Below are 26,176 nucleotides of genomic sequence, written 5' to 3'. Positions count from 1 at the left end.
GCCACTACCCCCCTTTCTAAATATCCTTGAAATGTTTCAGGGAGAGTGATAAGTGATCCAGTAGTTTCAGGGAAGATGAAGTGACCCTTGTCTGCCTGTGCCTTTGACCTTTCCTTAGTGGGTCTGTTAATCATTTTGATTCCTGAACCTTTCTCAATTCTCCCACAAAATGTAGAGCTATAAACATTACTTCAGTAAGAGTGCAATCAATAGCCAGCATATTGAAAAGATGATCTTTCAGTTCTCATGTGTGACAACCTTGTTAATATCTCCATCATCAGTTTAATATTTTAAAATAGCATCTCTGTGGCCCTCCATGAATAATTCCCTCTCAGTTTGTGGAACATTCTGACTCAAAGACTGTTTGACTCTATCGGTGTATTGTCAAGGGCAGGTGGAGGAAGAAGAAAATTAACTCAAAAGAGGAGGGAGTGCCTTCTAGGCATGAGGGATAGCTTACCTGTGCAAGGGCCCAGCGTTGGGAGGAGTGATCTTGGAATGATGGGCAGGCAACTCTATCCAGGCTAAAGATCAAAAACTCTTTAGTTTGAAGTCCCCAGCCTGAGGTTATGCTCTGCTGCTATTCCTCATGAAAATCCACTGTCACTTTCGTGCCCTGATGTAGCATAAGACCAAAAATTCCTAGGACAGCATGTGTGTTCTAATTAATTTTTATCAATTTTCTTCCATATGAGGAAAGAGCTTTTGAAAGGTCAGATCTAGGGTAGGAAGAAAATGAGAGGAATGCAAAGGAAGGAAGCCCCTTCAGGCCATCTGATCTTATGTGCATATCCTTTCTTCTTCCCCAACCCATCACATTCCATCCTCCTGCAGTGCACAACAAGCCATATGTTGCCACCAACCCACGGAGACATGACTTGCTGTAATGTGCAGGAGGCTGACATATCTTCAATGAAGCCATTTAAATCCCCCAACCTCCCCCTGTCCTCTGAATGAAGCGAGAGCAACTTTGAAAAAGAACCCACCTCCCAAGCACTTGGAGGGCATAGACACTTGGTGAAAAACAAAGCCCATACCACCCACCAAAAGAACTATGGCTCTCTGCCATGGCAATAGCAAAATTCAGGGGGCTCCAACTTTTGTTGGGCCTATATTTAGTTTGCTTTCCATCGAGTTTGGGTTTTTCAAATATTTTACTCCTATCCCTCTCACATCCCCCAGATCCCATGTGGCTTACTAGGGCTCCCTTTGCGAAACCAACAGCCAACATCCGAGACTTTTTTCCTCTTTTTTTTTAATTCAATGAAAACTGGTCGTGATCATGAAGATATGCTCTGTGGGTGGTGGTGGTGGTAATTATTGTTTCTGTTGTTGTTTTTTTCAATAGTGGTGAAAGATTATACCAATTTATCCATACACTCTCACTTGGTCCCCCTCATAGAGTAGATAGCTAGAAATGGAGTCAGGAAAACCTGAGCCCAAATCCTTCTTCAGTGCTTAGTAGCTGTATGACACCAGGCAAGTCACTCTAGGCCTATTTCTTCATCTTAACAGGAGAGGGTTGGACTCAAAGATTTTTAAAATACTTCCGGCTCATATACTATGCTCATATGATTCTCTAAGACTGTGGGCACCAATTTTATCTGGGGTCAGGCAAGAAATCCCATAACCATGAACATAGTAAAGTCAAACTTGGAACTATGTCCACAAATTTAGTTAACTGTTCATACCCTTTGACGCAGTGATGTTACCACTAGGCCTATACGGCAAAGAAATTTTTTAAGAAGAGGAAAATCCCCATTTATACAAAAATATTTATAGCAATTCTTTTTGGGGTGGCCAAGAATTGTAAATTGAGGGTGTGACCATCAGTTAGGGAAAGGTGAATGTTTGTTTAGATGATGGTTTATGGAACAACTAAGGGGATGGTTTCAGAGAAACTTAGGTATAAACTAATATACAGCACAGTGAGCAAAACCAGGAGAACAACTTATATAATAACATTATTATAAATACAAACAACTTTGAAAGACTCTGATCGAGCAATGAGCCACCATAATGCCTCATGAAGAACATGCCAATCTCCTGACAGAGAGGCATTGGACTAAAGAATGAGATATAAGATATAAAATACATATTCTTGACAATGGTCAACTAAGGGAATTTATCTTCTTTACCGTGTTAGACGGCTTTGTTCTCCTTTTTTCCAGCAGAGAGAAGGTGATAGAAGAAAGAGAAAATAAATGCCTGATAACTGGGAAAAATAAAGTTAAAAAAACAAAGGCAGTTTAGTCCACGTAGGGATTGGGCACCATGGTGTAATGCAAAGAACACTGGACCAGATGTCAAGAGATCTGACACCTAACCTTGGTGCTGCCACTAACTTGGTCCTGTGACTCTCACTTTTCCTCTTTAGATCTCACTATTTTCATATGTAAAATTATTTAAAAGTCTTAGAATGGAAGGTTTCCAAAACCCTTTCCAGACCTATTGAAGAATAACTTTCTATAAATCCTTGTCTTCTTCAGCATTTAGCTCTAACCACTGACCACTGAATGGCCAGAGAAACCAAACACATGCTCCTCAGCCCTCATCCTAGAAGCTGTAATACAATAGCCTCCCAATCGCATCCTGAGAATTACAGATAAAAGCATACTTTCCCTTTTGCTGCGTGATATAATAAGTGTGATTTGATCCTAGCTCTTACAAGAACCATAAGCCCTGTAATCTTAGCAGGCATAGAAATAAAAAAAGCATGTCTTCTGAGTCTTGCCCTTTATAATGGCTGCAAAAGGCTTCTGTGCCTTCTAATCTAAGTTGCTTCCACCTTAAACTACTTTCATCTGGGTAAACCATCCGTGTTTAACAAGGGAGGATGACTGAGGGAATGGTCTGGCTGCTGGAAAGAACACTGCCTCAGAAATAAGAGGACCTGGATTCAAATCTTGTTTGGTTATGTCATCTCTCTGGGCCTCACTTTCCTCATCTGTAAGAGAGAGTTGGACTAGATAGGCTCTGATGTCCCTTTCAGCTCACCATATCATTAATCCCTTATAACCACTCTTTTGTTTCTTAAAAGAATTTCATGGACTGCATCCTTAAATGCAAGCCATTGGCCTTAGGAAAAAGAGCCTGCTAACGAAGACTCGGGTCCCATTTGAATTCTTCATCTGGATGCCACTTAATGATAGATGAGAGTCTCCCTGACACATCTCAAATCTTTTTTTCCAGTTTTGAATACTTTATTCACTGCCCTCTGTAAGTCTATTCACTTCCTTCTGGTCATGCTGAATGGCTTGCCTTCACATGTAGGCTAAGTAGACACTCACCTAAGTGGCATCATTTGGGTAGCAACGGTGTGGCAGTGATTTCCCACATGTCAAACCATCCTGTTCAAAGATCTCAAGCTTCAGCATCAAAGATTCATTTCTAGAAGCAAAGACAGTAGACTCAGAAGCAACATTATACGGTGCGAAAGAGTCTGGTTTGGAAGTCAGAGGACCGAATTCTAAATCTTGTCTTCATCACCATCCAGTCATACTGATTGCATGACTTTGGACAAGCTGCTTAACCTTCTCTGAGGCTCATTTTCCTCATCTGCAAAATGAGGGGTTAAGGTTAGACTAGGTGGCTTCTAAGGATCTTCCAACCAAAAATCGGTGATTCTGGGATCTCGAAGATCCCATCTAACTCTCTGCTCCCTGACTAGTATCTACCCCCTGTTTAAAGATCTTCCCTGGGAGGGAGATTACATAGAGAGGTGCCTCTTCCATTGTAAGAATTAGGAAGTTGTTCCTTATCTTGAGCTGAAATATGCCTCCTCATAATTTCCACGTACTCATCCTAGCTCCATTCTCTTGGGCCAAGTTGAAGAAGCTGAATCCTTCCACATGACAACCCCTCAAATATTTTGAAATCTCTATTCCCCCTCATTAAATCATTTCTTCTCTAAGCTCAATATCACGGATACTTTTAATGGATGCTTGTGTGAAATATTTGAAGCACTTTCCGCACATTGGCCACCCTCCAGTTGGGTAATCTTTCTCTTTAAATAAAAAACAGAGTATTCAAGATGTGGTCTGACCAAGGGGCAACCTTCAGGGCTCTATAGCCTCCCCTTGGCTTTGATGTGGTCTTATTTTATTCCCCTCACAAGATTACATCATTTTAAAGGAAAGAATTATATGAATTAAACAGGACAGAGCCTCTGCTCCTATTATTTCATTGATATAGGGAACTTCCAGGTGAGGAAATCCCCTCTACTAATACAGGTCATCACCTTCTCTGCAAGTAAGTCTTAGAAAGTTTCCTAGAGCACTGAATGGTTACTTACCCAGCATCACACAGTCAGTATATGTCTAAGGTCAGACTTGAACCCATACCTTCTTGACTTGAATCAGTTCCCTATCTTTAGTAGGAAGCTGCCTTTCATAAGATGGACAAAGAATTAGTTAACCTGAAGCTAAGGGTAGAGCCCTGAGGAAATGGAGCACAACAGAAGCTGACTATAAAGTAGAATGGGAGCTATACGACTTTGACAACTCATGAGTATCATCCTCTCCAAAACAATGGCCCTATCTTCAGAGGCAGTTTTAGAGGGAAAATAAAGTCACCCTCATCACTTTGTAACTGAGTTTCCTTTTTTGCTTCTGGTTTTTTTTAAACAAACAAAAAATAAATCACATCACCTACCTTGATCATTGACACCAGTGGTGTCAAACGCAAATAGAAAGAGGCCATTGGGCCATACATAAGGATCCGTGAGGGCTACACGGCGACTTTAAAAACCACATATGATTATATACTTTTTTATTAATACGTTAACAAAATCAGATAAGAACTCCATTTTAATCTGGCTCAGGCTACTGTCAAGAGTGTTATGGGCAAGATTTGGCCCATGTGTCTGACACTTCTGAGATTCTACCTTAATCATCAAATTTGACTTTTCCTCCAAAATCAAATTTACTCTCAGTAAATTAAGCTCTCCCATTATTGAATATCTTCCAAAGAAAGTATTCTGGTCTCACCAAACAACATCCAAAGAATCCCATAGGGTAAGGTCAGCATAGCACAATAGGTGCTATTCCAGATTTGATATTGTAAAGATATGGGATAGAATATCTATGGGATCCTGAGTAAGTTGCACAACTTCTCTGAACCTCAGGCAACTCCCTAGGACCCACCTACTCCATGATCAGTCGTGACATCACTGAAAGAAGTGTATGACCTTCCAAGGGGATGACTTTGAATGGGCCCTTACATATTAGTTCAAAGATCGATCTCCATGTTTTCTCATGGAATACAGTAAAATGTAAAAACATTTGTTAAGTGCTTATACAGATATATTTTAGTAGAAGGGAGGGTATATATAAAGGCATAGAGAACTAGATACTAACCAGATGGGAAGGTACCAAAGAGAAACATCCTATTTCGCAGTTTTGCCTAGGATTTCTGACACTATTACATTGGCAACACTATTAAATTATTTGTGGTAATTAATCACTTTTTCACCAAGCACTGCTTGCCAGAAACAGACCTAAGCTAGTCAAGCTAGTCAGCGAAACACTTTCTATTCTAGAGTCTTTCTAATCTTATATGCACAATTTCTTTTGTAGAGAGGCAGTGGAGTTATAGGAGATAGAGAACTAGGAATGGATTAAGGATAATCCTGGGTTCAAATCATCTAATATCCATTGTGCTACATTAGGAAAGTTACTTAACCACCCCAAGTCTCCATCTTCTCATCTGCAAAATGGGAATGATAATTCCCTCAGTGACTGCCCCTCAGAGTTGTGATGAGGTTCGAGTGAAATAATGTAAGATAAGCGTAATGCAAATATTAAAGCAGTTTATGTGTTAATTACTACTACAAATGGGGCTTGAATGCCAGTGTGAACCACTCTAATAGAAGAATAGAGCTCCCTGTCTTCTTCCCAACTCTCTATGACTGCTTTGTGGTCTTCACTTCCTCCAGGTGTCTCATCAAGGATACTCACCTCCTCTTCTTTCTTACTCTGAGGAAAAGGACCTTGGGAGCAAAAACCTGGAGAGCCACTTTCTGGTATTCTCTCCATTGGTTCCCCCTTTAGCAGAATGCTTTCTAATTTAAATAAAATGAAATATGCATTTCCAGGGCAACTATTCCCCTTAATTCTTTTCTCTCCCGAGGCTTTCTAGCTCTGGATTCCCATGTCTTCACCCTACCCCTGCCTCCAAATGAGATTTAAAGCTATAATACTCACGGTGGGAGAAGAGGGCTGGATTTGGAATGAGAAACCCTGGGGTCAAATCCTGGTTCTTGCTTTTAGCCTGTGGGACCCTCAACGTCTCTGGGTCTCTGTCACTTCTCATCTGTAATATGGTGGAAGTTGAACTGATTCTCTCTACAATCCCTTATAGCTCTTAGCATATGAGGGCTGGTACTTTAAGAAATGCATCTCCTCTTTACAGAGGAGAGAAAGATAAGATGGAGCAGCATGAGATAAATGAAAGAGCACCAGATTTGGAAGTGGAAGACCTTGATCTGAATCTCACTCTGCTACTCTGTGTGATCTTGGATGAATCACTTCACCCTCCAGTCCTCCGTCTCCTTGTCTCTAAAATGGGTGGTTAGACTAGAATGCTCTCCAAAGTTCTTTCCAGGCCTAGATTATATAATCAAATATGTTAGCCTATTTCTCTTAAATGTTCCTCATTGGTAAATAAGATGTAAGCTCTTTGAAAGCTGAAGTTTCCCTTTTTTTTTAAATTCATCTTGCATAGCTTGCTGTGGTAGTAAGTGATCGACAAATGTTTGTTGAATAAAACCCTTTGAAGGGATTCTCTGGCTAAAACAACTTTCTCTTTTCCCCTCTAGGTTGTTCTCCGTCCCACCCCTAACAGCCCCAAACAATCAGAATGGCATAAAATGACAGTTTCCAAGAACTGCCCTGATCAAGATCTGAAAATTAAACTTGCCGTCCGAATGGATAAACCCCAAAACATGAAGCATTCTGGGTAAGTGTGTCGCTGGTGTTTACCTGATTTGTCAGCAGCATTTGCTCTGAGCACACTCATTCATTTTTCAGAGTTACAATAGAGGAAGATTCATCTTCCAGGACTGAAAAAAAAATACATCTAAGGTGGTTCAGAAGCTTGTAATAACATTTTTTGGACTTTCAGTTATAGTCGATGAATTCTGTATTACATTCAAACAAATCACGCCATCTTTGAAGCCAAGAAGACCAGGCTTCAAAATACTGCCTCTGACACAAACTAGCTGTTTGACCTCAGACAAGTCATTGAACCACTCAGTTAACTCTGGAACATCTGAAGTTACAAAGACAGGGCCAAGCTACATTGAGAGAAAGATTTTCTTCATCCAGCATTTCCCTAGCTGGGGGAGGGGGCGGGGCACATGTGGCCCTCAAGGTCCCTTTGACTGAATCCAAACTCCACAGAACAAATCCCCTTAATAAAAGGATTTGTTCTGTAAAACTTGCACTCAGTCAAAAGGCCGCCCTGGAGGACCTAGAAGGAAGGCCATATGCGGCCTCGAGGCCGCAGGTTCCCTACCCCTGTGGCCTAGATCAATGAAATTGACAGTTACAGTGCCTATTGTCATCCTCTCTTTTTGTAATAACCTATATACAGAATTGTCCAAATTGTTTTAAGTCATTACTAGATGTATGCTCCATGACTCTGGCTTACAGAATTATAAATTATAAAGGCAGCATGCACGGATACTGTTGATATTATCTATATGGCACATAACCTAAGCATTTTGGGATTGTATCCTCAGCATGAAACTGTGTCTAAGTGATGAAAACCATGGTATCAACAATATGTGCTATAGTATCTGATGGGCATCTAGATGGTGCAGTGCATGGAGTACCAGGCCTGAAGTTAGGAAAACCTAAGTTCAAATCCAGCCTCAGACACTTACTAGCTGTGTGACCCTGGGCAAGTCACTTAACCTTGTTTACCTCAGTTTCCTCGCCTGTAAAATGAGCTGGAGAAGGAAATGGCAAGCCACACCAGTATCTGTGCCAAGAAAACCCCAAACAGGGTCACAGAGAGTCAGCCACAACTAAAGCAAATGAACAAAGTACTTGAGTGGGCCACTCATGTCCAATCAATGCTATCTCTTAGAATAACTAAAACAAAAACTAAAACTAAAAAAAAACCTAAAAACTAAAAAATAGTTGAAACTGTGCCTGCAGTAATTTTCTTTTTATCCTAAAAATGGATCATAGGATCATAGATCTAGAGGTAGAAGTAATCTAGTTTAACCCCATCATTTTTCAGTTGAGGAAACTGAGTCCCAGAATAGTTAAGTGACTTGCCCAAGGCCACACATTGATCATAGATGTGGAGGATAAAAGTTTCAATCAGAGTTTAAAAAAAAACTTAACAAATAAAAATCTTGAGTACAGTTTCATACCAATGCATTTTTTTTAGTAACTGATTAGTACAATAGATTAAAAACAATTAAATTCAGTTTGTCAAGCCAGTATTAGGTTAATAAAATTAATTTATACTCTAATAATTCAAAATTTGTGACAATTCAGACAGGAGTTATTAACAAAAGTCTGATTTTTTTTTAAATCATGCATTCAGTGAAAAAATGGAAGCTGTCCCTCAACATATTCAATAGTCATCATCAGAATTTATTGAGTACATACTGCCTGTAAGACTAAGTTTTCCTGGACCAGCACAAGGCCACTGATGATAAAATGCTAACTAACCTAGGACCTAGCATGAGTGACTGAGAATTATTCGTGAAGAAATGAAATAATTGGAGAGGAATGGAAAGAGTTGAATTTGGAGCCTGGGTTCAAATCCTTCCATTGACTACCTGTGTGACCCTAAGCAATTTACTTACCTTCTCTGAGTCTTACTTCCCTTTTCTAAAAAATATAGATTCTATATAATATAATATAATTCTATATAATATAAATTCTATAAATAAGGGGCTGAAACTAGATGAACTCTAAGTTTCCTTCTAGCTCTAGATCTGGTTTTCTATGAATTTATTAATTGTAACTCTTTATTCTTCTTTAGGAAAAAAAATACTTTTTGCGAGTAACATGAACCAGAAGAGAAATTTGTCATCCTAAGCCTCCTTTCGATGTAATATTTTTTCCATTTCCCACATTTATTCAATTTGTTTCATTGAAAATTGAGCTCAGTCATCTGGACTCTGCCCTCTTGGTTCAACTGGCTTGTAAAATTCTGAACGTTTTCCTCAGTACACCTTCCCCATCTTAGGAATATAAACAGAAATAAATTGACCATTTTGACCAACTACTTGGCAATATCAGATCCCAAAGACATTGTTTTAGAATGATCTCCTCAGCAATAATAATAATGATGACAATAGCTAGCATTTATATAGCATTTTGAGGTTTGCAAAGCACTTTATAAATATCTCATTTCATCCTCACACTAACCCTGGGAGGTAGGTGCTTTTATTACCTACATTATACAGATGAGGAAATTGAGGCAGACAGAGGTTAAGTGACTTGCCCAGGGTCATACAACTAGTAAGTGTCTGAGGCCAGATTTTATTTTGGGTCTTTCTGATTCTAGGACTGATATTCTATTCATCATGCCACTTGCTGCCTCTGTCCTCAACTAAAGACCCAAAGAATCTCTTAAAAATCAGTATTTTGTTGCTCTCTAACAGAATGAGACCCAATAAAATGTGTGGATGGGGAAACCAAACTGAACTAAAGTCAGAAGGCCTAAGTTCTTGACCCAGGTCTGCCAGCAATGTTCTGCATGACCTTGAGCAGACTCTTAGTCCTATAAAAGAAGGTGGAGGGACTAAGTGATCTCAGAGATCCCTTCCCGGTTTAAAATTCCATTATTCTAGATCTTCTGTGTGCTCAGCACCCAGGAAAGGCATATATAGTAAATACATGATATATACTTATTAAATTATATTGTTAGCTGTAGATTTTATTTATAAAAGATGTAAACAAGTATACAGCACAGTGGATAGAGTATCGGACCTAGAGTCAGGAAGACTCATCTTTGTGAGTTCAACTCTGGCCTCAGACACTAGTAAAGCTATGTGACCCTGGGCAAGTCACTTAACCCTGTTTGCCTCAATTCTTTATCTGCAGAATGAGCTGGAGAAGGAAATGGCAAACTGCTCCAGTATCTTTGCCAAGAAAACTCCATGTGAGGTCATGAAGAGTCAGACATGTCTGAAACAATTGCACAAGACAAGTATACAAATAGTATGCTTATTCAGTTTGCAGATACTATAAAGCAGGGAGGGATAGCTAATACACGGACTGATAAAATCAAGATTTAATAGCAAATAGAGATAAGTGTAAAGGCCTCCAGCAGGGTTCAGAAAATCAGCTACATCAACACAGGATAAAGGAGGCAAGAGAACAGTTAGAGGACTCAGTAGATTGCAAGTTTAGTATGAATTGATGGTGTGATGTAGCAACCGAAAGGGTTAATGTAGCATTAAGCTTTAGTGATGGTGCCTAGAGCAAGGAATGTCCTATTGTACTCTGCCTTGTTCAAGCCACATGTGGAGGGAGTTTTGTGCCCAACATGGGGTACCACATTTTAGAAAGAATATTGACAAGGTGAAGAGTATACCAGCATTAGATAACCAGGATGGTAAAGGGTCCAAGTATGTTTAGCATGAGTCAAAGAAGATTTAGCAAGAGGGCTTGGTAGCAGTTATCAATTATTTGAGGGGTTGTCATGAGGAAGGATTAGACCAGTTCTGCTGAGCCCAGAGATCAGAGCTAAGACCAGTGAGTGAAAATTACAGGAAAACAGATTTCAGCTCAAAATCAGGGGGAAAAAATCTTAACAATTAGAGATATTAAAAACAGAATAGGCTACCTCAACATAATAAGTTCTGATGACTGGTGGAGGTTTTAAGGATACATTGAAGGACCACTGATATATGCCCAAGGTCACACAAAATATATAATTTTTATAAAGATTGGACTATGTGACTTCTGGGGTCTTTTCTGACATCAAGCCTCAATAATTCTATGCAACACACTATTGAATTCAAGAAGCAAATATTGTGTTAGAGGCATGACTATAAGGCAGTGAGACTTCTTTTTAGGAAATGAATTGGAATTTAAAGATCAAGGTGAATGTTGTTCCAGTCACGTTGAGATTCTCTACACATAATCCAAATGTTATAACCATTGCTCAAGATATTGTTAGAATTCTCTGAGCATTGTCTTCAGAGCCAACTAATGAGATGCATAAGAAACTCCCATCTCATTATTTAGAGTCATTCCATGATGAAAGGGATTGTAGAGGGCAGTGTTATTAATACCGCCGTTTTACAGAAGAAGAAAGTGAAGTCCAGACAGAGTGACTTGCCCAAACTCACAAGGGGAGTAAATAACATAGCCAGAATTTTAATAATAATTTACTTTTTATGTAGTTTCCATGTTTGCAAAGCACATTACATGTGTTATCTCATTTTATCCTCAAAACAACCTTGAGAGTTAGGTGTCAGCATTATCCCCATTTATTGATGGGGGAAATGAAGCAGATAATGGTTAAGGGACCTTCCCAGAGTCACATAGCTAATAAGTGTCTTGAGGTTGGATTTTAACTCAAGTCTTCTTGACCCTAAATCCAATACTATGTGGTATCACAGAAAAGTACTAAAATGGACATCAGAGGACCTAAGTTCCGTTGCACCTCATCGAACTTAATTTTCTTTTTTATTCATTGGGCCATCACCAGGATTAGACTGACCTTAGTGCAGCTATGTGACAAGCTATGTGCTCCACAGAACTTAAAATACAGATCTCTCTCTCCCTCTCTATATTTGCCCGCAGGTGTGCATCTAAAAAGTTGCATGTAGATCAAAATTGTGTCTGTTGCCCTGTTTTCAATGCTAGGTGAGAGGAAAAAGTATCAGAGCAATCCTATGGAGAAACCCTCTCCAAACTGAACAATCATCCCCTGGTCTATTTCGTGAAACTGAGTCTTCCCATGTGAGGTTCGCTCAAAGCTAGAGATGTCTCTATTGTTTTCAGCTGCTGCTGTTTAGTTTCACATAGCACATGCACAGTGCCTGTGTAAGAAAGGGCTGGTGAAAAAATTCCCCTGATGATGATGAGAATTTCCTTATGTAAATTAGCCACTATTTACAGAAGCAATGGGATGTTCCTAGGTCAAAATTTCTTTCAAAAAGTAGAGCTTTAGTTCTTTTCTAAGAACAGACAATAAGGAAAAAAGGGAGATGGCTTTTTTAATTAGATCCTCCCAGAAGTAAAATAAATACAATTAGAGGGACTTAGCATCCTTTTCCCCCACATTTTTCAAGCAGTTTTTACACCCAAAGGTTTTAACACCTGATGCGTTTATAAATGCTTCCTGAAACTCGTGACGGATTTGTCATTAGGCTTTATACTCTTGTAAGTACGATGTATTGTTTACTTCTCTGAGGCTTTGGGAAATAATGCTGTCACCTCCACCCACTCACCTTAACTCGAGTTTTGTTTTTCCCCTTCTAGGTATTTATGGGCCATTGGTAAGAATGTTTGGAAGAGATGGAAGAAAAGATTCTTTGTATTGGTCCAGGTAACATTTTAATTTAGTGTCTGCTCTAATTTTTAAAGGGAGTGTGACAGGAAAATTAAGTAGATGAACTTGAAGCCTAAGTACGACATGAGTTCAAATTCTTCATTTGACATCCATTAGCTATATGACTTTGGGCATAACCTTAACCTCTCTGTCATCAGGCCAACTCCCTAAGGGACAGACAGATTGTGATCTACTCTGCGTCAATGAAATACCAGTCTTTCTTGTGTCTAAATAGCTGCCATCATGGAAGGTTCATTAAGGTTTTGATCCTGTTACCATTATAGCATCTCTTTTGGGCTCACTCATTCATCCCGCATTTCAAGTTGAAGTTCCCAGAAGGCCAGCTGACTACTGCTTCTGTCAGAGTTATAAGAGTAGCTCTGCAGGGGGTGAGTTTCTAGGGCTATTATTCACAAACCCCAGGCAGCTATATTTCAATTAGCTGAATTTTTTAAGAAAGGGATTTTTACTCAGATGATAGAAAAGAGCAGTTGGTTCCAAACATTCCCCCCACAAAGGGGTGAACTCTTCCACAAATAGAGTCAGGATCCGAGGTAAGAACAGACTGAAACTTAGAGTACAATGATAGTGAGACACTTGCGTGTCAATCAAAGGGAGGACCTCTTGAGCACTGGCTCTGGAAGTCTTTTCTCCCTTTCTGAAGGACCCATGAAGTTGGCTACAGGGTGTGATGATGCTAATAAACAATTCACTTCCCACTGGGCTGGCTCCTCAAAGGATGTGGGTCCTCTGCCGGACGAATTGATCTGTAGCCGAGCTGGACCGATCACTCAGCTGCTACCATGAAATCTCTATGAATGTTGCAATGATCATTGCTTGGGCACTTCCATCTGAAGTTTCCTGCTCAGTCACTTCCCAATTCCTGTGGCAACTGTGACTGGTTCCAGTGACTGCTACCAACTATGGCTTCTGATGAGACCTCACTTGGAATCTTTGGAGCTCCTGAATTCTTGAGGTTTAATAATTAATTATTATAGAAACAATTCTTAAATAATAATTTAATAAATAAATAATAAATAATTATTAAATAATAATTAAGATTAATGCTTGGATACATCCACCTAAGAATGCTTGTTCCTCTAAGATCAAGAAAGAATAGACACAAATGTAGCAAGGGCCATACGCTAATTACAGCCTCCAAGGCTGGATGGGAGATAGGGAAGTCGCCTTTCCCCTTCAGCTCCCCCAGACCGTCAACCCAGAGACCAGATGGTCTCTGAAGGCCCTTTCAATGCTGGAAATGTGGTCCTGGGACATGGACAAGGGTTACTCAGTATGAGCAGGCAAGGATGAGTTTAGATGATTGGCTGGGTGGTTGGTTGGCTGAATGAATGAATGAGTGAATGCATGCGTGACCATTCAGTCAGCTCCCTGGTATGCTGAACCATACAACTCTCTTACTATAACCCAGAAAGTCTATTATACCAGTATGATCCTGGGATCATGATATCTTAGAAATCAAGCTAAAAGAGCGCTCAGACATCATCTAATCCAACCTGCTCATTCTACAAAAGAGGAAACTGAGGCCACAGGTGGCAAAGCCAGGTTTCAAACCCAGCTCCTCTCCCATGCTGGAAATCCAGTATTCCTTCCCCAGCTCCACTGGTAACCACTGGTAACTGGAAAGAGAAGTATGAGCTAGTGAGGTCTCCTAAGAGCCAGTGTGGTGCAGGAGAAAGCAGAGACTTAGAGATCAAAGAACCTGGACTCCAGTTTTGCCTCCACCACTCACTGCCCGTGTAACAATAGTTCATCTCTCTGGGCCTCAGTTTCCTCGTGTGTAGAATGAGGGGGTTTGAACTAGAAGCCTTCAAAGGTGAGTTCCAGTTCTAGATCATTGATCTGTATGTGGAGGCCCCAGCATCATTCTATGGGAACTATCCATCCTTGCCATCCTTAAAAGGCTAATTGCTGCCCCATGACATCCCTCTGACAATTTTTAAATGACTAAGAACCTAAGAAAAGCCTCTAATCACCTATTATTTTAGAGAAATTGCTCCACACAGGAAAAAGCAGGGGGGAAATGTGCCGAAAATAACCCTGGGGCCACATCGACCCCATCACTGCTTTCCTCATGATGAATACTCTCAGGCCATTCTGCTGAGTCCTTTTCCTCAGAATGTCAGATCCATGCTGTGCCTGAGGAACATAACTAAGATGAACATGGGGGCAGCAATGATTTGGGGGTGCAAGAAAGAAATTGGCCTGGCCCTAGCATAGAGGCACTCACTGGATTATCTCATCTAAATTCAGAAGGCAAGACACTGGGATCCCACATAATTGAAAAAGAAAGGGGCAGTAGGGAGGGGAAGGAAGGAAGGAAGGAAGGAAGGAAGGAAGGAAGGAAGAACGAACGAACGAACGAACGAACGAACATTACAGTGCTAAGTGCTGAGGACATAAAGACAAGCACACAAGATAGGAGATGAAATTCTAATGCTGTAAGACAACACATAAATGTGAGCTTGGGCAGAGGAATGACTTTGACAGCACAGTAAGTGAGGAGGATCAGACTGAAGTTTGGAGAGAGAACAAGTGTGGTTAGATGAAGCAGGGCTGGGTTCCTTCCTCAAGTTGTACCAGGGAGTGAGTCAGGAGAATAGGGCTCAGGGTGGTGGGGTCTCCAGGATGCCAATGCAGCTAGAGAGGAGAAGGGTAAAAAGAGAGAGACAGAACAATGACACACAGAGAGAGACAGAGACAGAGAAGATAGAGCATGAAACAGACACAGAGAAAGAGACATAGAGAGAGGCAGAGACAGAGAGACAGAGACAGAGACAGAGACAGAGAGATGGTCCAGATATGATTAACCCAGCTTTTATGGAGACCCTCTTTGTCTACTCTTGTCCCTTCTCCTTCTGTGACTTTTTCTGCCTCCTTCCCCAACCTTTTCCCAACTTCTGCTCTAGTACTCACAGCCCTGTTTCAAGCTCTCATCACCTCTCACTTAGACCCCTCATAGCCTCCTAATTGATCTCTGCTTCTGTTCTTACCCCCCAAAACTCATCCTCCACACAGCTGCCAAAAGAACGTTTGGGAAGCCAAAGCACGTTATTCCCTTGCTAAAGAATCTTTAGTGATTCCCTATTTTGGACACTAGAATCAAAGGTAGACTCCTCTGTTTGGCATTTTAAGCCCTTCACAATCTGGCCCCAACCTACCTTTCCATACTATATTTCCAGATACTCCTCATCACACCTTCTCCATTCCAGCCTCACTGGCTATTCCCGTAAAACAACCTATCACCTCCCTCTCTGTGTTTTGCATGCTGTCACTTCTACCTGTAAGGCAAATCTTTCCTCAGCTATGCCTCATAAAATCCCCAGCTCTCCCCAAAGTTTAGCTCAGGCATCACCTCCTACCAGAAAGTATTTCTGATCTCTGTTTTTGGCTTTGAATTTCCAGAATCTAGGACTTTATCTGGTACATAGCAGGTACTTAAGAAGTGATGAATAATACTAAAGAAAAAGATGTGTAACAGCATGAGGTTAATTGATCTCTCACATTAATATGTGCAGGGTTTTGTTTTGTTTTGTTTTGTTTTAAACTGAACTTCACCTTTCCTATAAAGACTTAAAATGGCAGACAAGGAAAATTCATCTAGTCCTCAGGTTACTAGCTTGGGTCCATGGACCCCCAAGGGATCCATGGATAAATTTCAGGAGGATACATGAACTTGGATGGGAAAAAAGTTTGCATCTTTATTTTCATTAACTTTTGGTTTCCATTTTAATGCTATATATATTTTATGCACTTAAAAACATCATTCTACTTTGAAGAAAGAGTTTATCAGAAAGCCAAAGAGCTCTATGACACAGAAAGAAAGATTAAAAACATCTAATCTAGCCTGACTACCTTCTTCTACAGCTGAGGAAATTAGGGCCCAGGGACACCAGATGGCACAATGGACAAAATACTGGACCTGGCGTAAGGAACCTGAATTCAAATATGACCTCAGACACTTACTGGCTATGTGACCCTGGACAAGTCACCTTTTGCCTGCCTTATCAATCAATCAACAAACATTTTTTAGATGTTTACCATGTATCAAGGACTGTTCTAAGTTCTGGGAATATAAAAAGAGGCAAAAGACAATGACTGCCTTGAAGGAGCTCACAGTCTAATGAGGGAAAACAACACACAGACAATCATATATAAAGCAAGCCATAGATAGAATAAATAGTAAATAATTAACAGAGAGAAGGTACTGGAATTAAGAGGGGTTAGGGAAGGCTTCCTGTAGAAAGGAGGGTTTCAGCTGGGGCTTAAAGGAAGCCAGTGTCTCTGGATTGAAGAGTACATGTAAGGGAGTAAATACATGTAGACTGGAAAAGGAGGAAAGCTCTAGGTAATAAAGGGCTTTGAATGCCAAACAGAGCATTTTGCAGTTGGGCTTAGAGGCAATTGAGTAGGGGAGTGACATGATCAGATCTGAACTTCAGGAAAATCACTTTAGTGGCTGAATGGAGAATGTACTGGAGCAGGAAGGGACTTGAGGCAGGCAGACTCACCCACAACTATTAAAATAATCCAGGCATGAGGTGAGGAGGGTCTGCACTAGAATGGCATGAGTGTCAGAGGGGAGAAAGGGGGCATATTGGAGAGATACTCAAAGGTGAAATTGACAGATATTGGCAACAGCTTGGATGTGGGGGGTAAGAGATTAATGGGGAGTCCAGGATAACTGCTGGGGTGTGAGCCTGGAGGACTGGGAGGGTGATGTTGCCCCCCGTAGTAACAGGAAAGGTAGGAAAGGGGTAGGGTCGAGGGGGAAAGACAATGACTTCTGTAGTTTCTTCATCTATAAAATGGGTCTAATAATAGCACCTACCTCCCAGGCCTGTTGTAAGGATAAAATAAAATAATATCACTTTTGCTTAAAATACAAAACAAATGCTATTATTGTTGCCATTATTATTTTATATGACACGCCTAAGGTAGCATAGCTAGTTACAGGCAGATTAGAAGTCCAATCTCCTAACTGGTAGCTATGTGTTTTGTTTTCAATAACTCATTATGGAATCACAACTTAAGAGCTAGGAAGGACTACAGAGATTAGCAAAGCTAATCCTCCTCCCCCCACCCCATACCTCTCACCCCCCACCGAGACTTCCAGTTAAGAAAACAGAACTGCAGGGACCTACTCAAAGTCACCTAGACAGCAAATGTCAGAGTCAGAATTTGAACTCAGATCCTCTGGCTTCAAATCCAGTATTCTTCCTGCACTGGTCAATGGCCTTCCTTCCCTCAAATGGACAAGCAGCACCAGCAGTATCTGTTCAGGTCTGAACCGTACACCAATGCCTTTGATGAGAATAGGTAGAATTTTGAGGAATGAGGAGGGGAAGGGTAGCCGTGTCGACCGCTGCCCCACATTTAGAATGCAAAGAAGTCGAGTCATTCAGATGTTTCCAGATATCCAAGTGTTGGGCTTCTTATAGATCAAACATCCTGACAAATACATACATACATATATATACACACATATATAAATTTTTAATTTTCATTAAGCTGCTCGATGAAAACCATCATGGAAGTATGAGAGACACCATGACTTAGAGGACAGAAGAACAGCCTTAGAGTCACAAAATTATTGATATGGCTTCTAGCCAATCAGTCATCCTCTCAGTTCCCCAAGTACCCCTCTATAATTAGGTTGGAGGCAAATTGCTAGTCTATGCTAGTAGAGGGACTTTCCATACTGGGAGTTCCCCTATACCAATGAAATCACAGTTCCAGACTCTTCCCTCCCCCCGGCCAAAAAAAGAATAAGTAAAGTCATTCCTCCCCCTTTTGTCTCCTTAATTCTGATTTGTGAAAATTATCCTTTGGTGAGAAATTTTGCTCAAAGTACTGGAATTGAGAGAATAGATGATTAATCATAAATGCCTTGTTTATGTCAGGCATTACAAGACATAAAATGAGCAAAGTAGCCATTCCACCTTTTGTGTTTAAACACAAAAGGGGGAATAGCTACCTTGCTTATTAGTCATAGGTATCATGGTCAGAGAATGAGATACACACACACACACACACACACACACACACGTACACACACACACACACACGCGCGCACACACACACACATGCACACACACACGCACACATGCGCACACACACATACACACACGCACACACGCACATGTACACACACACACATGCACACGCACACACACACGCACACACGCACACACACGCACACACACATCAGACAGGTACAAACACTGAGTATCTAGCTTCACAGTTCATAGATTCAAAGCTGGAAAAGATCCCGCCAATCACTTCGTCCAATCTCCTCACTTTATAGGGCAGGAAAGTGAAGCCAAGAGATGGGGAATGACTTCCCCAAGGTCACATAGGAAGTGGAAGAGGTAGGATTTGAGCCAATGTCCTCTGACTCCAGATTCAGTGTTCCTTCTACCGTACCCCACAGACAATAACAATGTCATGCTTGTCCCAGTATGACCCGAGCATGCCTACCATTGCTGTGGTGCTGACCAGGCTCTTATAGGACATAATGCTTATTAAATGGTAGTGACTAAACCTTTATTTCTATCATGAATTCATCGGTGGTTCATTTGAACCTCATCGTATTTGCCTGTAAAAACAATTGTTTTCTACGTTCATTCTACAGAATGGTTGTGATACTTTCCACCTCAATTATTCAATTCTAGAACCATTGATTGAGGGGAAAGGGCCTTGGGCCGATGGTCAGATCTCTGGTTCCTAGTCCCAGTTCCATCACTAATGAGCTGTGTGAACTTGGGCATCCCCGGGTCTCAATTTCCTCACCTATAAAACTATGGAGTTGAACTATCACAGAATTTGAGAACTGGCAGGGACCTCAAAGGCCGTAAAGCCCAACCCATTGACAAAAGGAATCCCCACAATATTAAGCTAACAAGTGATCATCCACGCTTTGCTTAAGACATCCTAGATGATATCCAAGGCCTAATTCTAACACTCGACATTTATATTTACCTTAGAGATGACATATTAAGTTCTTACTTTTGATACTTCTCTAGCATTTTTTTTTTGGTTAGGGTAAAGTGTATGGGGGCAGCTAGGTGGCACAGTAGTGAGCACTGGGCTTAGGATCAGGAAGGCTCATCCTCATGAGTTCAAATCCAGCCTCAGACACTAACTAGACGTGTGACCCTGGTCAACTTAATCCTGTTTGCCTCAGTTTCTCATCTGTAAAATGAGCTGGAGAAGGAAAGGGTAAACCATTCCAGTATCTTTGCCAAGAAAATCCCAAAATGGGGTCATAAGGCATGGACACAGCTGAGCAACACAGCAAACCATAGTGTGGACCTATGATGCAAAGGTTTTTTTAAAAAAGTCTTTGTGCAAAAATCTCCTTCCATTGATACAGATCAGAAACTCAGCTATAACCTAGAGTCGCCTAGAACACTGACAGGTTGATGAAGCTAGAGTGCTAGACTTGGAGTTGGGGAAACTTGAGGTTGAATCCTGCCCTGGACCTTTATCATTTGTATAACTATGGGTAAATTATTTCCCAACCCTCAGCCTCAGTTCCTTGTCTATGAAATGAAGTAGTTGGACTTGACAGCCTCTGAAGTACCTTCCAGCTAGCTATTGAGCATCAGCCACAAGCCCGGAACCTAGGCCTTCTTGACTCCTATCCATGACACCATGCTGCCTCTCATAGAAATTTATAATTTGCAAAGTCCCAGGCATATTTTGTTTGACCCCCACAAACATCCTCACCATAACAGTCTTGTTATTCTCACCTTACAAATGAGGAAACCATTTCAGAGAGGTTAAACGTGTCTGAGTCCACAGAAATGGAGCTGGGAAGGAACGTAGAAGCCGCTCCTCTTGCCTCTAAACCCAGTGCTTTTTTCACCACTTATGCCACTTCCCAGATCATCTCTCACCACATCGTCTGTGCATTTGGATCAGCCCACTCACAAGTGGCTTTCAGATTGCCACATGACTCATCCGACCAATGCCAGTTGCTTGCTGTGACAAAGGAAGAAACATTTGGTGGAGGTCAGGATGAATCCCAGAGAGGACAGTGATCTCTTTTCTAGTAAGAGACTTCTCATGTCTTCAGTGGTGCTTACTCGGAGCCTTGGATCATCTGAATACAAAGTCTGCAGAGACAGTGTGGCAGAACCTCGGTGTATGTTTTAACTGCAAAGCCGAGACACACAGATAGAAATCTATGGGAGATGATGACCCGGAGGCTGGCTGGAAACAGGTCCCCTTCATCTCAAGGCTGGACATGGCTGAGTGCAATCCATCCATGTGCCAATAGCTTTGATGTATCAGTCACTGAGCTCTGATTCCTGAGACTACTTGATACGGAAATGATGGAATACATTGGCACTTGGAAGAGTGGATAGAGCATAAAGCTTGGAGTTAGGAGTCAAGAAGACCTGGGTTCATGTACTACCATTTATGATGATGGTGCTCTATGACCTTAGGCAAGTCATTGAGCCCATTGAGCCTCAGTTTCCCCATTTGTAAAATGAAAAGTTTGCACTACGTGGTTTCCAAGGTCCCTTCTAGCTCTAAGTCTTTGATCTTCTCATCCCAGGAATTCAGTCTTCCCAGCATAATAGTGTCTCAGTGTTAGACTTAATCTTATGACCCCACAACTTTGACTCACGTGGGTTTAAATTCCATCCCCAAGCCTCAGTGTCCTCCAACTTGAGAAAATACATCGGAATGTTTTCTGAAGTTATTGTGATTTACTGAATATCCAACACCAGGGAGAATGAATGAGATGGGAGAAAGATAGATATTGGCTCCTTCATCAGTGAGATATGTCCTGATGCAGTGCTGGGAAGCCTTTGATGGATCATCTAATGTATTAAGAGTATTTTGCTTATGGGACAAGCATGTATTAAGCTCTTACACTGTGCTAGGCACTGTGCATCAGATCAGGGTTCTAAACATTTGTTGAACCATGTGTCATTAGCCTACAAGGATCACAATCCTGGGCAAGTCACTTAACTTCTGTTTGCCTCAGGTTCCTGAACTGTAAAATGGAGATAATAATACCTACCCTTTATGGTCATTATGAGTATCAAATGTGACAACGTTTGTAAAAAGCACTTAGCACAATGCCTGGCACATATTAGGTGCTATAGAAGTATTGATTCTCTTCCCTTACTCCCCCTCATAGACTTTTTTGATAGTCTGAAGAAATCCATAGACCTCTTCTCAGAAAAATGTAAACAAAAAATGGGATTTCAGAGGAAATCAATTCTATTGAAATACAGTTATTTAAATGGTGATTTTTTTTAATTCACTGACTTTTTGGAATCTATCTATAACCCCCCAGGGGTCTATGGGCCACAGATTAAGAATCTTTGCTCTACCTGCTGGGGACACCAAGACAAAACTGAAGCAACCACTGCCCTCCATTCCACTGGAAGAGATACACCACGTTCATAGAGAACTACATACAGTTTGTCATGAAAAATTAGAACCATTAAGATTTAAGGGACACCTTGTATGCGTAGACAGCTAGATGGCTCAGTGGATAGAGCACTTTCTGGAATCAGGAAGATCTGAATTTGAATCCAGCCTCAGACACTTACTAACTCAGTGACTTAACTTCTGAGTTTACTAGAGTCACAATTCTGGGCAAGTCACTTAACTTCTGTCTGGCTTAGTACACTGGAGAAGGAAATGGCAAAGCACTCCAGTGTCTTTGCCAAGAAAACCCCATGGACAGTACTAGCATGATATGGTCCATGGAGTGATGAAGAGCCAGATATGGCTGTACAACTGAACACCAACAAGTATATAAACATATATACACACTTGTATATTCACACATATATGTGTATGCATATACATATATACACACATACACTCACAAGACAGAAATACAGAGTGATTGGGGGCAAGGCAGTAATAACTGGGGGAACTGGGAAAGCCTTCTTGAATAAGTGATGATTGAGCCCAGCCTTGAAGGGCTGGCTGATTGAGAGTTATTATTTGTAAATGTTCATGTAACAGAGCAGCTGTGGGATGTTTGTTTATTTCCATTTTAGCACCAATGAATAAATAACACTTTGTGCTACTCCAGGTTCAGAGTATCACTAAGTCAATACTTCAAGACTGTTTTTTCCCCCAAAACAGTAAAATATGTAATGTTTTCCAGACAAATAACAACAAAAAGAAATTGACAATTTTCTTATAAAATGCTTACACTTTTTTTTTAATTTAACATCATGGCAAAATGTCCAAAACAATTTTCATCAAAAGCTGGATTGTTGGAATCTTCAAAATTAGATCTCCTCACTCCAGGCATCTAGGAGGCAAAGTGGGATTTGGAGTCAGGTAGAATAAGTTCAGACACTTGCCAGCTGTATAACCCTGGGTAAGTCACTTAACCTCCCTGTGCCTCCATTTCTTCATCTGTAAAATGGGGATGATAATAGTAGTACCTACCTTTGGTTGTAAGGATCAGAGACTACATACATACACACACACACACAGACCACTTTGTGAACCTTAAAATGTTATATAAATGCTAGCAATTATTCAGACCAAATCAACAAAGCATATGTGTCTAGATCTATGGAGCCACTCAGTGACAGGTTCCCAACCCAAAACTGAATTTATAAGAATCCTGACTGTTCCAGCTTATAGGAAAATCCTGGTTCCTGATGATATAATGACCCATTATCAGTCACAGGAAAATGCCAGCACCCATGACAGCTACCTTGAATGGTGGTTAAAAATGAAACTGGCCTTTGCAATGAATTGGACCATAGATGAGAGCCAGATCTGATGTTAAACTGGTCCCAAAGTATTTTTGTATTTTTGGCGGAGGCAAAGTTGCATCAATGGGTTGTAGTCATTTCTGTGTGAATTAGGAACCTATGATTTAAAAACACAAACAAAAACTCATTCCTTCATGATCCTGTTGAATCTCTGGTGCGGGGAAGCCTTCTAGATTACGGGCAGTTGCCTGAGACCAGTAAAAGTGAAGAAAACATTTAACCTCTCTTGGTTTGGTTTCTTCTCCTATAAAATGAGGACATTGGATGAGACGGCCTCTCAGGACCTTTCCAGCTCAAAGTCTCAGGTCTGATGACTCCATAATAAGATAAATGATAAAAACAATACCTGATTACAGACAACCTCTAGTCCTTCACATTGTTTTTCCCCCTATTCTTTCCCCTTCCATGGTTCCACTGAATGTTGCCCATCTTCTTTGAGATGACTATTTCTGTATTTAAATTCTTGCTGTAGATTGGGGAGGTGAACAAATTTTTTTGAAATTTCTACATTTTATCCAGTACTCAAATTATATGGTGAGAGATTTAATTTTTCAGTCAAAATATCATGTCAATTTTCTATGAAAGTCAATGTCATGGGATCATAGACTCATGTCCAACATTGAGTCTACTGTGCCAAGAAGACTGTAATCATAGCATTATGGATTTAGAGTGAAAAAAGATTTTAGAGGTCATTTAGTCCAACCCACTCATTTTACAGATGAGGAAACTGAGTTCCAAAAAGATTGTCTCTTGCCCAGGGTCATACCTGCATTCAAAGGCAAAGGTTACTTTAGTGAGTGGCAACAGCCCTACCAAGAGTAGAGGTGATTCCTAATTTTAACTTCCAAATCTTAAATACTGTCCTTCTCTTTAAGGGGCAAGGCTGAACAGTCATTACTTCTGCAGTGTCTGCCTTGGAAAAACCAAGATTAGTCAACAATTTGGTCTAACCCAATGGGTGGATTTGATGTGTACCAATAATGGCATTCGTAGTCAGAGAATTTGGGTTCAAATCCCAAGATTTATGACCTTGGGACTTGACCTTGGGCTATCAACCCATTAGAAAATATTCATTAGGTGACAACAAAGTGCTAAGTGCTAGGAATACAAAGACAAGAAAGAAACTGTCCTTTTCCTCAAGGAGCTTATAAGGGAGACGTTTATATCTATAAGGTAATGAGGGGATCTTGTAGAAAGTGAAACTCGAGAACTTTGAAGGTGAGTAGAGACACATAGGGGAGAAAAGGAGCAGGGAGTGAGTGCCCTCCAAACACAGAGGTGGGAAATCGGAGAAGGCTAGGTCAGCTGGAAAGTCATTTTGCTTTTCTAGCCCTCTGTTTCTTCTATAAAATGTGGGGCATTAGACTTTATGATCTCTTAAGGCTGCCCCCAGCTCAAAATCCTACAATAATCTGACCTACAAACAGAAGTGCTTAAGAATCCAGATTAGAGGATTTTTTTTTCTAGAAACAATGTGGTACAAAACCTAGGACAGAGAGTCAAGATATGTGAGCTCAAATCTTGCCTCTGCTCTAACCAGCCAATTGGCCAAGTTACTTAACCTCTCTGGCCCACAGTTCCTTCTCTGTAAAATAAGGACGGTTGGACTACATCCTCTCTAATAGCCCTTCCAGCTTGAGATCCCATCATCCTACATTTAATAATCCAATGGATCTATGATCACATCAAGGTACATATTTCCTCCAACAATACGGATCATAGCCTACCCACATCTGCCCATCTCTTGTCCACGTTCTTCCATAAGTCAATACAGGGGACCCTCTCAATGTACTAGTAGCCTTTTTCAAGCGCTCTTCACATTTCATGAATATCATTGGTGCATGTGGATTGCCTATCCAATAGTGGTCTCTCATTTTTGTTAGGTGATCAACCCACCATATTTTTGACCCATACAAAATATAACCAGAGGGGCAGCTAGGTGGCACAGTGGATAGAGCACTGGCCCTGAAGACAGGAGGACCTGAGTTCAAATCTGGCCTCAGACCAAACACTTGACACTTACTAGCTGTGTGACCCTGGGCAAATCATTTGCTTAAAAAAAGAAAATAGAGCTAGAGACAATGTTGCATAGTGCATTGATAGCTGGATCTGGAGTTAAGGAGACACAGTTACAAGTCCTATCTCTGGCATACTCTGAATGTATGACCATGGTCAAGTCATTTAACCTCTTGTTGTCCCCAGACAATACTCTAACTCTCTAAGTTGCAGAGAACATATTGTTCTGCATTGATAAATAGAATGTTCTTCTTATACCAATGAAATCACAATCTGGTCCCCAAAATGCCCAGGATATATAACAGATCAAGTGTCTATTCCTCCTTATTTCTTCTACATTAGTGGGACCCCTTGTGATATTATACAGTGGAATGAGCCCTGGCTCTGGAATCAGGGGACCTGAGTTCAAGCCCCACCTTTGATACTTAGAACATGTATAACTTCAGGCAGTGGCTTAACCTCTACACCTCAAACTCTTCTTGGGCTAAAATGACAGGATTAGCCTAGATGAGCTCCCAGGACCTGTCCCTCTCTAGAGTTACATTCCTATGACATGGATGACAGTCATTCAGATGAATAGGCATGGATAGGTTGAGATCTATATCTTTAGAGGGAACGTTCAAATCAGCAAGATCCCCAATCCCTTGGTGTCTTATGGGAGTATCCTTTGTACCACTTGGCCTAAATAATGCCTAATTTTAATCAGTTGCAGCCTGATTCTCTCCACGGCCCTTCCGGTGATTCTAGTTCTTTGAAGAGCAGTATTCTATTACTCGGAGTCATTCTGTATTTAAACTCATTTGAATTCTTCCAGGGAAAATACATTTCTTTAAATCCTT

General features: G+C 40.8%; 1 protein-coding gene across 11 annotated transcripts in view; it reads left to right on the top strand.

The window, feature by feature from the left end:
• CADPS (calcium dependent secretion activator) overlaps positions 1-26,176 on the top strand; it is a 572,571-nt gene that overhangs the window by 343,718 nt on the left and 202,677 nt on the right. For all 11 annotated transcript variants that reach the window (XM_078152119.1, XM_020976388.2, XM_020976394.2 and 8 more), the window contains exons 8-9: positions 6,818-6,957; positions 12,462-12,528. In XM_078152119.1, coding sequence (XP_078008245.1) covers positions 6,818-6,957; positions 12,462-12,528 — 207 coding nt within the window. The remainder of the gene's footprint in view (positions 1-6,817; positions 6,958-12,461; positions 12,529-26,176) is intronic.

The sequence above is a fragment of the Phascolarctos cinereus genome, unplaced genomic scaffold (genome assembly GCF_003287225.1).
Source record: "Phascolarctos cinereus isolate Bilbo 61053 unplaced genomic scaffold, phaCin_HiC Scaffold_4;HRSCAF=312, whole genome shotgun sequence".
Taxonomy (NCBI): Eukaryota; Metazoa; Chordata; class Mammalia; order Diprotodontia; family Phascolarctidae; genus Phascolarctos; species Phascolarctos cinereus.
This window is presented reverse-complemented; position numbering and strand designations above follow the sequence as displayed.